The sequence below is a fragment of the Pelophylax lessonae genome (genome assembly GCF_965119305.1).
Source record: "Pelophylax lessonae genome assembly, chromosome: 1".
NCBI classification, from domain to species: domain Eukaryota; kingdom Metazoa; phylum Chordata; class Amphibia; order Anura; family Ranidae; genus Pelophylax; species Pelophylax lessonae.
Genome location: NC_138768.1, coordinates 344,423,626 through 344,436,284, shown reverse-complemented (window position 1 = coordinate 344,436,284; position 12,659 = coordinate 344,423,626). Strand labels below are relative to the sequence as shown.

The 12,659-nt window shown below is 41.6% G+C and overlaps 1 protein-coding gene across 4 annotated transcripts in view; it reads right to left on the bottom strand.

Annotated features, from left to right (window-relative positions):
- The window catches only part of CDC14B (cell division cycle 14B), a gene marked incomplete at its 3' end in the record, with an annotated part of 185,714 nt that overhangs the window by 78,234 nt on the left and 94,821 nt on the right, over window positions 1-12,659 (bottom strand). For all 4 annotated transcript variants that reach the window (XM_082245535.1, XM_082245532.1, XM_082245534.1 and 1 more), the window contains exon 2: window positions 909-999. In XM_082245535.1, coding sequence (XP_082101661.1) covers window positions 909-999 — 91 coding nt within the window. The remainder of the gene's footprint in view (window positions 1-908; window positions 1,000-12,659) is intronic.

Below are 12,659 nucleotides of genomic sequence, written 5' to 3'. Positions count from 1 at the left end.
TAGAAGCCCCGCAAAATGTCTCGTAATGCATATGCAGCGCCTTTGTCGGCATAAATGGGGTAAAACAGATGGTGAGGAGTTGCCGCATTGCTGCCTCACCGCCTGTCAGTAGCCTCTGGAGATCGATCTGAACACAGATCAGGCTTCAGAGGCAAAGGGATTCAGACACATGGCTAAAGCTACCCTAAAAGCTTGGGATGTACCAGTCGCCCTCTCATTAACTTTATTTGCATATCAGAGCGCTTTGAGCCTCATGCGTTAGGGGGGACATTTCAATGGGTTGCCCTTTGTGTAAAAAAAAAAAAAAATAATCACAAAAAAGTGCATGTCATTTTTTTTTTTATTTTCCTTCTTCCTTAGAACTGTGCTGCTCCAAAATGCACTCTTACCATACCATTAGCAATCAATGACTCTGCCCCAGGCCTGCAAAAGGGATGCACGGTTTGTCGCACAAATGTGAACCGAGCCTAAAAAGGTGTACACACCAACGTCTTCATTACTACTGAAGCTTTAGCTAAGTGAAGTAAAGTTTGATCAAAAACCCTTTCAGTTATAATGAACTGAAGTAAATAACACCTAGTCGTTTACAATTGCCCTCTGGCTCCTATATGGAATGGGCTAGATTATATATATATATATATATATATATATATATATATATATATATATATATATATATATATATATATATATAAATTTAATTATTTATTTTTTACATTTTTTATTAATTTATTTTTAAAGGCAAGATAAAAAGAGGAAGATAAAGTTGGGGTGCAGAGTTTCCATCAATTCCCCAGTGTGCGGATTACAGCAGCAAAGGCAAATGGTATTTTAAAAGGATTTGAGAAACCGTATGTGCTTTACAAAACAGTCAGCAAACCAAAGAAACTTTATATCCACATACTTACTTTTCATAGACAAGTTCATCATCGGTGGAGAAGTAATGTGTGCTTGGATTGGTTTTTGGTTTACAGCACAGTATGGAAAAGTATAGACGATCTGCAGGGAAACAAAATATAGTTTTAGAAAATCATCCTTTAACAAGCATCTGTCTCTAAAACTGACCACACATTACTTATTTTTTTACTTCTATTTTTTTCATTCATCAAGTTGGCTGAATGGAACCCCCCCCCCCCCCACGCACACACACACAGTAGTCCTGCTGTCAGAATACACTGATCAGTGCTGCAGTCCATTGGATGCATTTGTGATCGAGCGGAGATTTTCCAACAAGCCCAACAGACTAACTTCTCACAAAAAGAGAATGGCCATACATGGATTGATATTTTGCCGGTTCCTCCTGAGCCAGCTAAAAATTTGATCCATGTATGGCCAGCTTTAAGCCTAGTACACACAAACCAAATGTTGGATGACATCAACCAGTTCAATAGATACTGCCCGACATTCGCCCAGTGTGTAGTGCAGCCGGTCAGACCGTTCGGCCGGCTTCTGTCGAAGGGGCATGACTAGAAAAAGGTTCCTTAAAAAAAAAAAAAAAAAAAAAGGGGGGGGCAGAAGGAGGGAGTATAGCTGGCCATGTTTTGTTCAGCAAGAACAAATAATTCTAAGGCAGGCCATGAAAATACGATTAGTGCGGCCGGCTAAAGCCTAAAGCACGGATTGCATGGGAAAATCCGACAGGCTGGTTGTGTCAATCAACTTGTGTACAACAAGCTACCCCATATATGGACTGAAATCTGGTCAGTCCCTGCTGAAGTTCGAACCATGTATTGCCAGCTTAACCGATTTCTCCATCCATGCTACACTGTGCAGATGAAGGATTATCCCCTGTTGTGCCTTTGTCAGCTGGCTGTCAACATACAAGAGCGGCTCCATGTTATTGGCTGCAGCCACTGCTCAATCGACAATTTTCCAATCAAAGGATGTCAGGCAGTAGGTGGGCAACAGGGTTACCCACTAAGTAAATTTTGACTCCCTCACCAGGAATTGGCCAAAATTTGCCTAGTGTACCGTCAGCTTACGTCTGGCCAATTTGAGTAAAAAAACTACCACTTTAATACAAAGTGCTTTCCTCCAGCCAAATGTTCATGGGGGAAACTGCTCCACTACATAAACCACTGCATGCAATAGTGTGAACAAAATCAATGCCCCCTGTGCCCAAAGAACAGTCTAGAGTAATTAAATACCCATTGGGACTGGTGCCAAGCTAATGTTGAGATATTGAACCCGTCTGTTCAGCTTTTATCATTTTATAGGGTCTAGTGACGTGTTGACGTCACAGCACTACCGTGATCCAGGCAGGGCGGCGAGTGTAATAGCTGGCGAGCTATAATGTTTTTATGTGGTTACATGCCGTATCATTTTGGATCAGTTGCTGTATGGGTTCCAAGAGAGACTTCTCAGTATATCGTTTATCCCTTTTTGGCGGAACAAGGCCCAGGCTGGGTTTAAGCCAAAAGCGTTATGGACCTCTCTTTGCAGGAGGTCCAGTAAATCTGGTAAGCAGGCATTTTTGCTTTGGTAGAGGTCACATTACATTCTTGGGTGGTGGAAGGTGGTAATACCACAGAGTATCCACCTGGGATACCTCTTTGGGACACTACTTTGGTGAATATTTTTGCACTGATGTAATATCACTGGTGTGGAACGACTTATTTTTTCCATTAATACTGTTTTGTCTTCATTGCACAACTTATTACTGGTATACGGTTTAGGATTTCTATTTTCAATTGTATTATTTGTACAGCACAACTCTATTCTTTGTATTGTTTGCACCAATCTCACATTTGAGTTGTTGCTTTTCTAACATTTATTATAATGGAGTTTTTTCTTCCCCTTTTTTTTGATAAGTATATTAACCTCAAGCATTGCAAAACAAAGGCAACGTTATTTCGCAATCACAGCACACCAACCAATATACTTCAGCAAAACAGAACATAGCGCTGGAGTACACGGTAAGACTATAAATATAGTATGAAGCAACCACACCTATGCACACGCCCAAATTCCAGAAACAATACAATACAGAATGGAGCAAATGTACCCAAGTAATAAACCATGCTAAATGCACTTCAGTTGTAATTAAAATATTACTTTTATAATCCACTAGACTGCTAAACTTGTTTGTTACCAAGTAGAAGTTTGTATAGTGAATAGGTTCTTTAGCCTCACCACCACATGCACTGAACATTTCCTCAATGAACAGGTGGGTTATACACACTGGGGTTGATTTACTAAAACAAGATAGTGCAAAATGTGGTGCAGCTGTGCATGGTAGCCAATCGGCTTCAATTAAGCTGACACTAAAAGCTGGAAGTGGATTGGTTTCTATGCAGAGCTGCACCAGATTTTGCACTCTCCAGTTTTAGTAAATCAACCCTACAGCAACTAGGATTTATCACCAACCCTCGTAAGGGGATCCACAAACCATAAACTGCTGGAGAGGCCTGAAGACGGGTTGAAGATCCTCTGGCAAACCCCACACAGTTTTTTATGAATCAGGTCTCATTTATTTGTGCTGCAGTTTCCAATTCAACAAATTGCACAAGGGAAAAAAAAAAAAAAAAAAAAAAAAAAAAGCCATTCGGGTCCAGTGAGGTGAAATAAAATACATTTAAAAAATTTGGCATGAAGAAGGTGAAATGAATGGACACAACCAGTCTTGGGAGAAACACAATGGATGCCACCGCTGACTGAAAATGGCTGCAATGCTGATGCTCTCTGGCCTCTGTACATAAATAGGCACTGACCTGTAAAAGTATAGAGACCGGGACTTCTGAATACTTTCGGGTCAGTGACTCAGATACGACTTACAGCCAGTCCCCCAACATCTTCAAAGAGGTCAGAAGCAGCATTTCCCAAGCAACAGGTTCACAATAACATGGACCTCCAGGAAACCTGTTAAATATATGCAGCTTGCCATACCCTAGTTTCGCAGTAATTGGACAAACCTTCCCGAATCCTACCTATCTATGAGCGTTTTCTGAATTTGCAGGACTTCTAATATGCCCATACTCTTTCCCCTTGCCCTTTTCCCTCCCCTGTACTCTACCAGTTCTGGTTTCCCCTTGCCCTTTTCCCTCCCCTGTACTCTACCAGTTCTGGTTTCCCCTTGCCCTTTCCCTCCCCTGTGCTCTACCAGTTCTGGTTTCCCCTCCCCTGTGCTCTACCAGTTCTGGTTTCCCCTTGCCCTTTTCCCTCCCCTGTGCTCTACCAGTTCTGGTTTCCCCTTGCCCTTTTCCCTCCCCTGTGCTCTACCAGTTTTTGTTTATTCCCGAATGTTACAGCCTTGCCATGTTTTAACCACTTGACCTCTTGAAGGCTTTACCCCCTTCATGAATAGAGCATTTCTTTTGCTTTCAGCACTATGCTACTTTAACTGGCAAATTAGCACTGTACTAAATTTTTTTTTTTTTTTTTTTTTAACTACACACAAATAGAGCTCTCTTTTGGTGGTATTTCTTAACCACTGAGTTTATTTATACACAAAAATGCTAACAAAAAGGCAGAACATTTATAAAACCAATCCAATAAAATCAAAATTTCTTCAAAAATGTAGGCCATAATGTATTCTGCTAAGTGTTGTAAGTGGTGGCAGTGATTAGGGGCTGATCCTGCTAACATTGCGATTTTGGGGAAACTAGTATAGTTCCGATTGTGGTCAAGATACTGACCTGTACAAACACTAGAGACATGGCGTGGATTAGTCACACAGATTGAGATACTGTGGTAAGAAATCTGGCTCTGACACTGGCTGTAGAGGGACACTAATACAGTGATCATTGAAAATAATAAACACGGAACTAATGACACTGGCTGGGTGACAGGATCAAGATGGCAATCATTGGCTAACTGTGCCGAAAAAGTGTAGGCGAGCTGCTTTTACTCACTGATCTGGATGGATTTCTCTCCTTGCTTTCAGTCCTGAATGGCAGGGAGAAATCCAGCCAGATGCTGGGTTTACAAACACACAGATCTGTGCTGCGATTGGCCACAGCTGATCAGCAGGTATACAGTCAAAATGATTGGCTGTAACCTGCTGACAAACTCTTGCTGCGTCTAAACAATGCACAGGTCAGCAGGGGGTGCGCACATGCATGCCTCTAAACCAGAAGTACACTGGGGCGTACGGGTACACTGCGGTGCTGGCTGTGTTGCCCGCCAACAGCAAATGTACTGTTAAGTGGGCAGCTAGTGGTTAAAAAAAGGACCTTTATACTCAAGCTATGATGCATCGATTTTCCTCTCAATGTTTCGGGGTCTTCTCCTTTCGCAATACGATTACTTGAGTGGTACATGCTCACGCTAGGTCATTGCTTGCACAATTCCCTGTACCTTGAAAATCTTTTAAATAAAAAATTATTAGATAAAAAAAAAAAAAAATATATATATATGTATGTATATAACATTTTTACCTAACATTGAGGATTTAAAAATTTTAACCAAATTCTATGACACATACACCATTGCTAGTCAATACTTATCTTTACCAGTTCTTTGACCAATGCAAACGTTTCCTGAAACAATGTCCCTGCTCACTGGACATCACTGTCCTACTGGAAGTCAAAAAGGGGACAGGTAATGGAGAACAAAAATGGTAGACATGTTTGAAGTCCAGCCTGTGCTCTCTCCATAGATACAATAGAGGAATTAGTGTAGACATGAGGGGACAGGAAGAGTTGTATTTGCAAAACTCATGTGAAAAAAAAATAAAAAAAAAAAAAAAAAGGGGAAAAAGCCTAAAATAAAAAAATGAATGCAGCCACAACATCCAAGGACTGATAAGCAGCAATATTTGTAGGTTTAGATAATCAGGAGCTATGGGTGCCATGTGTCTCAATCTGAATTGTGGAAAATGAGCGTAAATCACGCTTGGCTGCGCAGTTACCAATGTTTCAACAGGTAAAACTGTAAACATACAGTATGTATTTCCATTGTGGGTTTAACTATTTGCCTAGACTTTTGCTTTACTGTGGGTCTCTAAAAACAATTGTTTGCATAACCCCTTTGCCTTGAAATTCAGCAAAGTTAGTCCATTGCAGACATGCGAGTAAAAAAGGGCAGAGAATAGAGTGCAAGCAGCAAAATTTACTCAGCTAGCAGTCTGAGGTTTTATTTCCATCAAATTTCAGAAGAACTCGATGAGGAGTTAGAAGCATTTCTATTTAAGAGCTGAAGGACTCCATGTCCCCTGAGTGTTCTATTAATTCGCTTTAGAGCCCATTCACACTAGCACGACTTGTGAGGCGACTTGTGTAGCCCCAGGTAGCTTGACATAACAAAAGCAATGTTAATCAGTGCCGTCTTAATTGGCACTACTGAAGTCGCTCCGACTTCAGAAAAGGGCCCTATACTACTTTGAGGCGACCTGTGATCCGACTGTCCCATATACTTCAATGGGAGTCGCCTCCTTATCTTAATTGACACGACTTGTTATCAGACTTTCCAGGAAGAAGAAAGAGATTAGCCAGGCATTCCCCACAGACAAAGTCTCCTGTCTCTAAACAAGTCTCTAAACAAGTCTCTAAACAAGTCTCTAAACAAGTCTCTAAACAAGTCTCTAAACAAGTCTCTAAACAAGTCTCTAAACAAGTCTCTAAACAAGTCTCTAAACAAGTCTCTAAACAAGTCTCTAAACAAGTCTCTAAACAAGTCTCTAAACAAGTCTCTAAACAAGTCTCTAAACAAGTCTCTAAACAAGTCTCTAAACAAGTCTCTAAACAAGTCTCTAAACAAGTCACGGGGCGACTTTCTGGTCGTGGTAGTGTGAACCGGCTCTTAAAGATTGGGAAAATAAATAAAACACACACCAGGGTGGATTTGATTTAAATCAAGTCGATTTAAATCACGATTTGAAGCATTAGTAAAAGGCTCAATACAAATAATTTTTAAAAGAGCAACTATCATCTCTGTCCTGGCAGCAGCTCCTCCTCCTCTGACCGGCTGTTGACTCACTGACAGTCCCATTCACTTTAAATGGTGATGCTGCAGTGACAAGGTGAGGGATGCGATGTGAATGCCCGCTAAAAGGCGCTGCCATAATGGATCCAAAATGACAGGTGCGCTTTAAATTTAAGGACTCAATTCTTGCCGATAGTGTGAAGTTGTGTGAATGCATCAATGTAGTGCATGTTATCTCAGCTTGGATTCATTGAATGAGTTTACCAAAAACTTAAACATTGTAGAATATACAGCCTCATTCTACATAACTAAGCTCCATTTCACGCTGAATAAACTAAAATTAATTAATCTTTAGATAAGATTTTTACTCCAAAAGCATTAAAACAAATTTTGACTGCCTGCATTCAAAAAAAAGGCATTTCATTAGACTGCATGTGGAATAAAAATAAATAAATTTGTGATAGCCGTACATTACCATTTACCTTTTTCAGCATGTATATCAGCAGTCTCCAAACTGCAGGCCTTTGAATACCTTTATCTGACCCTTGGGGGCATGACTCCTCCCACTGATACCAATGGGGGGGGGCATTACTCCTCCCACTGATACCAATGGGGGGGGGCATTACTCCTCCCACTGATACCAATGGGGGGGCATTACTCCTCCCACTGATACCAATGGGGGGGCATTACTCCTCCCACTGATACCAATGGGGGGGCATTACTCCTCCCACTGATACCAATGGGGGGGCATTACTCCTCCCACTGATACCAATGGGGGGGCATTACTCCTCCCACTGATACCAATTCCTGCTACCGATATCAATATGATACTATTCCTTCCATAGACACCAACAATGGTGCACTATTCCTCTCACCTAAACCAATGGGGCACAGTTCCTTTAACTTTTAGCAATGACAGGGCACTATTCCACCCACAATGGGGCGCAATTCCTCTCACTGATGCCAATGGAGCATTATTCCTCCCACTGACACCGACGGTGGCACTAAAATTTAACCCAACACCAAAGATGGGAAATCTCCCATTGATGCCAGGACATTTTCTACTCCCACTGCCCATGACCTGGCCCTCCTAAAGTCTGAATCACAGTAACCTTGCCCTTTGTTTAGAAAGTTTGGAGACCCCTGATGTATATGAACAAGCAGCAGCAGTTAAAAAAAAAAAAAAAAAAAAAAAAAAAGGGTCAAGATTGGTGTTTAGAGCTGTATTTTTCTGCATCCAGTTTAGGGACTGCTTACAATATGGCAGGGCAGCTGGCTCTCCATTATGCAGGTGGCATTGTACATGTAACCATTCTTATAAGCACCTATCCCCAGAAAAAAAAAAAAGTAGTCTAATGTCGCTACTGAAAAAAAAAAAAAAAAATAGATAAACATACCCACGCATAGGCACAGTCACATTATCAGATCATTTTTCTCACAATTAAATAACAATCTGACCATGTAAGGGCACAAAATGATGGCAGTAGATGAGGTCAATCCCTTGGAATGTTGATCAGTTTGGCTACAAAAATCACACAATTCTGATTGCACTAGTCTAATCATGTATCAGTCCAAAATGAACACATTACAAGAGAATTAAAAAAAAAAAAATTATAAAGCGCAATTAACAAAAAAAAGTGTTAGAGAAAATCCATGAAAGTGCGGGGGGGGGGGGGGGGAACGTTGTAATGCTCATTACTGCCAATCAGTTAGTGCCTGTCTCTCCAATGACAACTTCCATAGTAGAGATAACAGAAAAAGTGTTGTACAAATATTTGTTCATCTCTGTAGGGAGTAGTATTTTGCTTTCCTTATGAATGAATGAAAGCATTGTAATCTACTCAGTCACATTTTTCTTATATATAGTCAGGACAGACTGGGGGGGAAAAAAAAAAAAAAAAAAAAAACACACCTTACGAATATTCCTAACTTGTTAATATTTGTCCTCAATGTTGTACCCAATGTTTTCTGCCTTAAAGTGTAACTAAACCCAGGACCCTGAATTCCCTATATCTGATCTCCCACAGTACACAGAACATGGAAATGCAATTATTTTAGTTAAATATGAACTGCTAAATACATTTTTTCATCAGCAGTATATAGCAGTCTTATGACTTCTACAAAGCTTTAACCAGACCACTGATAGGAGTTTTTATTCTACTCTCACTGTCCTATGAGGCTGCAGGACCCCTGACCCTCTGTCTGGAAAGTGAGGATTGGCCCTGTGCTAAAACGCATGCATCCTGTAAAAAAAAAAAAAAAAGGGGGACGGCCTAAGAAAAGAAGAGGGGACGTCCAGAACCACAAGTGGAGGGGGAGAGAAGATGGGGGAAGGTGTCGGGCTGCAGTGACAGGTGGCAAAGGGGGGGGGGGGGGTTGACAAGATGTCCGTTTACTGGTGCAGGAGAGGAGACAGTGAGTGGGCAGTACGGTTTTGACAGTGGAGACTGGGCAAACTCTGTAGGATATAGATGGCACCTCCTAGGGTGGTACAGAATGGGGACCCGAGACTCCTCTGCCCACTTACAGCAAGCAGGGACGGAAGTAAAAGTCCCTGCTTGCTGTAGATAGAACTACAAATTGGAAGTGCCAAGACCAGTGGCTGGAGGTACAGGAGGCATAGCAGCCTCCAGTCTTACAAACAGGAAACCCCTGGGAACGAACGGTTTTATTCAAAAATTGTCAGGCTATTCAGCTCAATTCACACCTATGCATGTTGCTTTTCAGCATGTCACTGTTTTTTTACCGCAATGTGTTTATGGGCTTTTTTTTTTTTGGAAAATTTGTTGAGCAGATTTAAAAAAAAAAAAAAAAAAAAAAAAAAAAAAAACGCAATACTTGCGTTTTGAATGCAGGTCCATTGGAAGTCTATTACATGCAAAACGCTGTATTTCCAAAAATGCAGAGGCACAAAAATGCATTGATGTAAACCATTGTAAAAATGCATTTCTGCAAAAAGCATGAAAAAATTAATTTGGGTGAATACAGCCGTAAAGAGGAACTACTGAAGTAGCAAGAATACAATTGCCATGTTTGGTGAAGGTAGGAGATCAGCAACATTTAAAAAAGTTTTTGCCAGGAGTTGTCCTTTACTTGGTAATAACAGTGCCTCTTGGATACGTAACAGGAAAGATGGACAATGTGGTGTACAACTGCATCTGTTCTCATGTATACATATGCCAAACCATTCAGTCTTCTCCTACACCCATACAGATCTATAGGGTGGTGAGGCCCAACTAAGATTGTCACCAACACACCCAAGCCAGAGAATTCACACTTTTCTATGAAGCGTTAGATCTGTGAGCTGATCCAAACAAGGATGACTACACTAATAACACATTTTAGTTGTATTATTTTCCTCAAAGTGATTGCACTGCAATCAACAAAATGTAAGGTGCTTTCCACATTGAAATTGTAAACCGATGTTCCCCACCCATCCAATTATTTGTGTTAAATGACTGTCTAACAACCCACATATTTTAAAATTAAACCGAAGGCAGCTAAGCAAAAAGTTGAAACATGCAAGGTTAGAACCTCACGCAAATCTTTGGATAGGTTAAACAGTATGCAAGAGTTTGTGCGTATATATTCGGTGCTGCGGACCGGAGGTTTCACTTTAAAGTGGTTCTAAAGTCAAAAGGTTTTTTTAATTTTGCCTTAAAGTACACATTCACCCTAACACCAAAATCCCTGCAGAGGTGCTACCAGGCCACCCTAGATCCATCAACCAGCATCATCCCATTTACAGAGCGTAGGATACTCTATGGGCAGAATGTAAGCCACTCAGTGCCATTGTGCTTGAGTGATAAGTCTGTTGATATCTGTCAGTGTAGAACTCGGGCTCCGCCACCCCGGTAATAGTGTGGTCTCAGTTAATGAGCAGCAGGCCATATAGGCATTCATGTAAGAATTTATGCGAGTGGTAAACAAGCACATTTTTCCTGTACTTAAGGGTTTGTGCTACTCCCTTTTGTTTAGCAGCTGAATACCTCCCCAGATAATATAGGTTTTGTAGCAAGTGTCTGAGCCACAGCAATATGGAGAAGGAGACATTGCCTTTTATTCTTCTCTCCCTCTACTAGGATACTGATCTTATGCTGCACCATTCTCCTCCAGCCAGCAGGGGGGGGGGGGGGGGGCAGAGCTAAAGCAAAGCAAGCCCATAGACCGAAGCGTCAACTCACCCTCTGCTTCCCACAGCTGATCATCAGGGGCTTTCAGGGAGAGACCGAGTGCCACAGGTAAAAAAGATACAAAAAAGGGCGCACCGACCTAGCGCATTATCCTCAATAGTAGGCTTTATTAGTACAACATGTAAAATGGCTACTCACAAACAAAGGTAGAAAATAGTCATATCAAGCTCAATCCCTCCAATGTTAGGAATAGTCCATAATCCTGTTAAGATGAAGCCGTCATCTTAACAGGATTATGGACTAATGCACGGACTATTCCTAACATTGGAGGGATTGAGCTTGATATGACTATTTTCTACCTTTGTTTGTGAGTAGCCATTTTACATGTTGTACTAATAAAGCCTACTATTGAGGATAATGCGCTAGGTCGGTGCGCCCTTTGTTTCTTTTTACCTGTAGTACTGTTGGGCTACCCCAGTCCTTTTTGGACAGCAAGACTCTAGCCATCCGAGACGCCATACGCGAGTCCCGTGGGAAGTGTGGTAGAGGAGCTTGGATTCTAAGCGCAGGAGAGAGTTGGTATCACCGTATTGTTTTGGAGAGACCGAGTGCCCCCCCCCCTCTACAGCAAGAGGTCACACTGCAGCATCTCAAGGACTGGCAAGAGGGCTATTTGCCCATTGCTGATACTGCTAGAAAAGACAGAGCAGGACACTAAATGTACCCAATCCATACCGCACTTCTTCCAAACCTAGACTGCACCTATACCACATTATACTGAACCTTTACTCCATCTGAACCACATCCACCTTGCAACTGTGCTGCGCGCCTATACTATATGAAGGTTAACTGAGATTTGTCATTAGGGGCACCAATGCTTTTAAAGGGCCCCAATGATAGCTGGCAGAAGAGCATATCAGAAGGACTGCCCTTATCGTACTAAATATTCAGCAAGCCCCCGTCGTTTCCCTGCTTCCTGTGCCATCATCCTTTTCTTTTTAGGCAGTGCATACCCAGTCAGTCTAGGACTAGCATCAACGCCATAAATGCTCTGCGAGAGTATAGTTCCAGTATTCAGTAGAATAAAAGGATAATACTGCTCAACTTGATGTGGCCTTGCTACTGTTTATGCTGATCTGGACGCCAATCAGCTTATTCTAATGCCTTGTACACACGTACCGATTGTCGGCCGAACGATCCGTGTCTGTTGAAAACTGCAAAAGACTGCACATGAATTTTGTCGGCCAACAACAGCCGACTGCAGAAGTGATGTCATGTGATGGTTAACTTTCCTCGTCTTTTTTTCTTTTTTGAGCATGCCCAGTCTTGCAAATCTGCTGTCTGACGGCCGAAATCTGTACTGAGTGGCGAACAATTGGCCGTTCTGGTGTTGGCCAACAAAAATTTTAATGCTTGCACGACAGATTTTGTTCGGCCGAAAATGTGCTGTCGGAAGCATCATACAAGCCTACAATCGGTCGCCGGCCGAATATTTACGGCCGACAATCGGTACGTGTGTACGGGGCATTAGTCTTTACAGTTAAATCACTTTGTTTCCTAAATTGTGTTATTACCACTGTTAATCTAGATTATGCTTGCCTACTTGCCAAACCATATGGGATGACAAAACATAAAATTTGCCTTTCCTTCCTAGTTTGTTGCTTG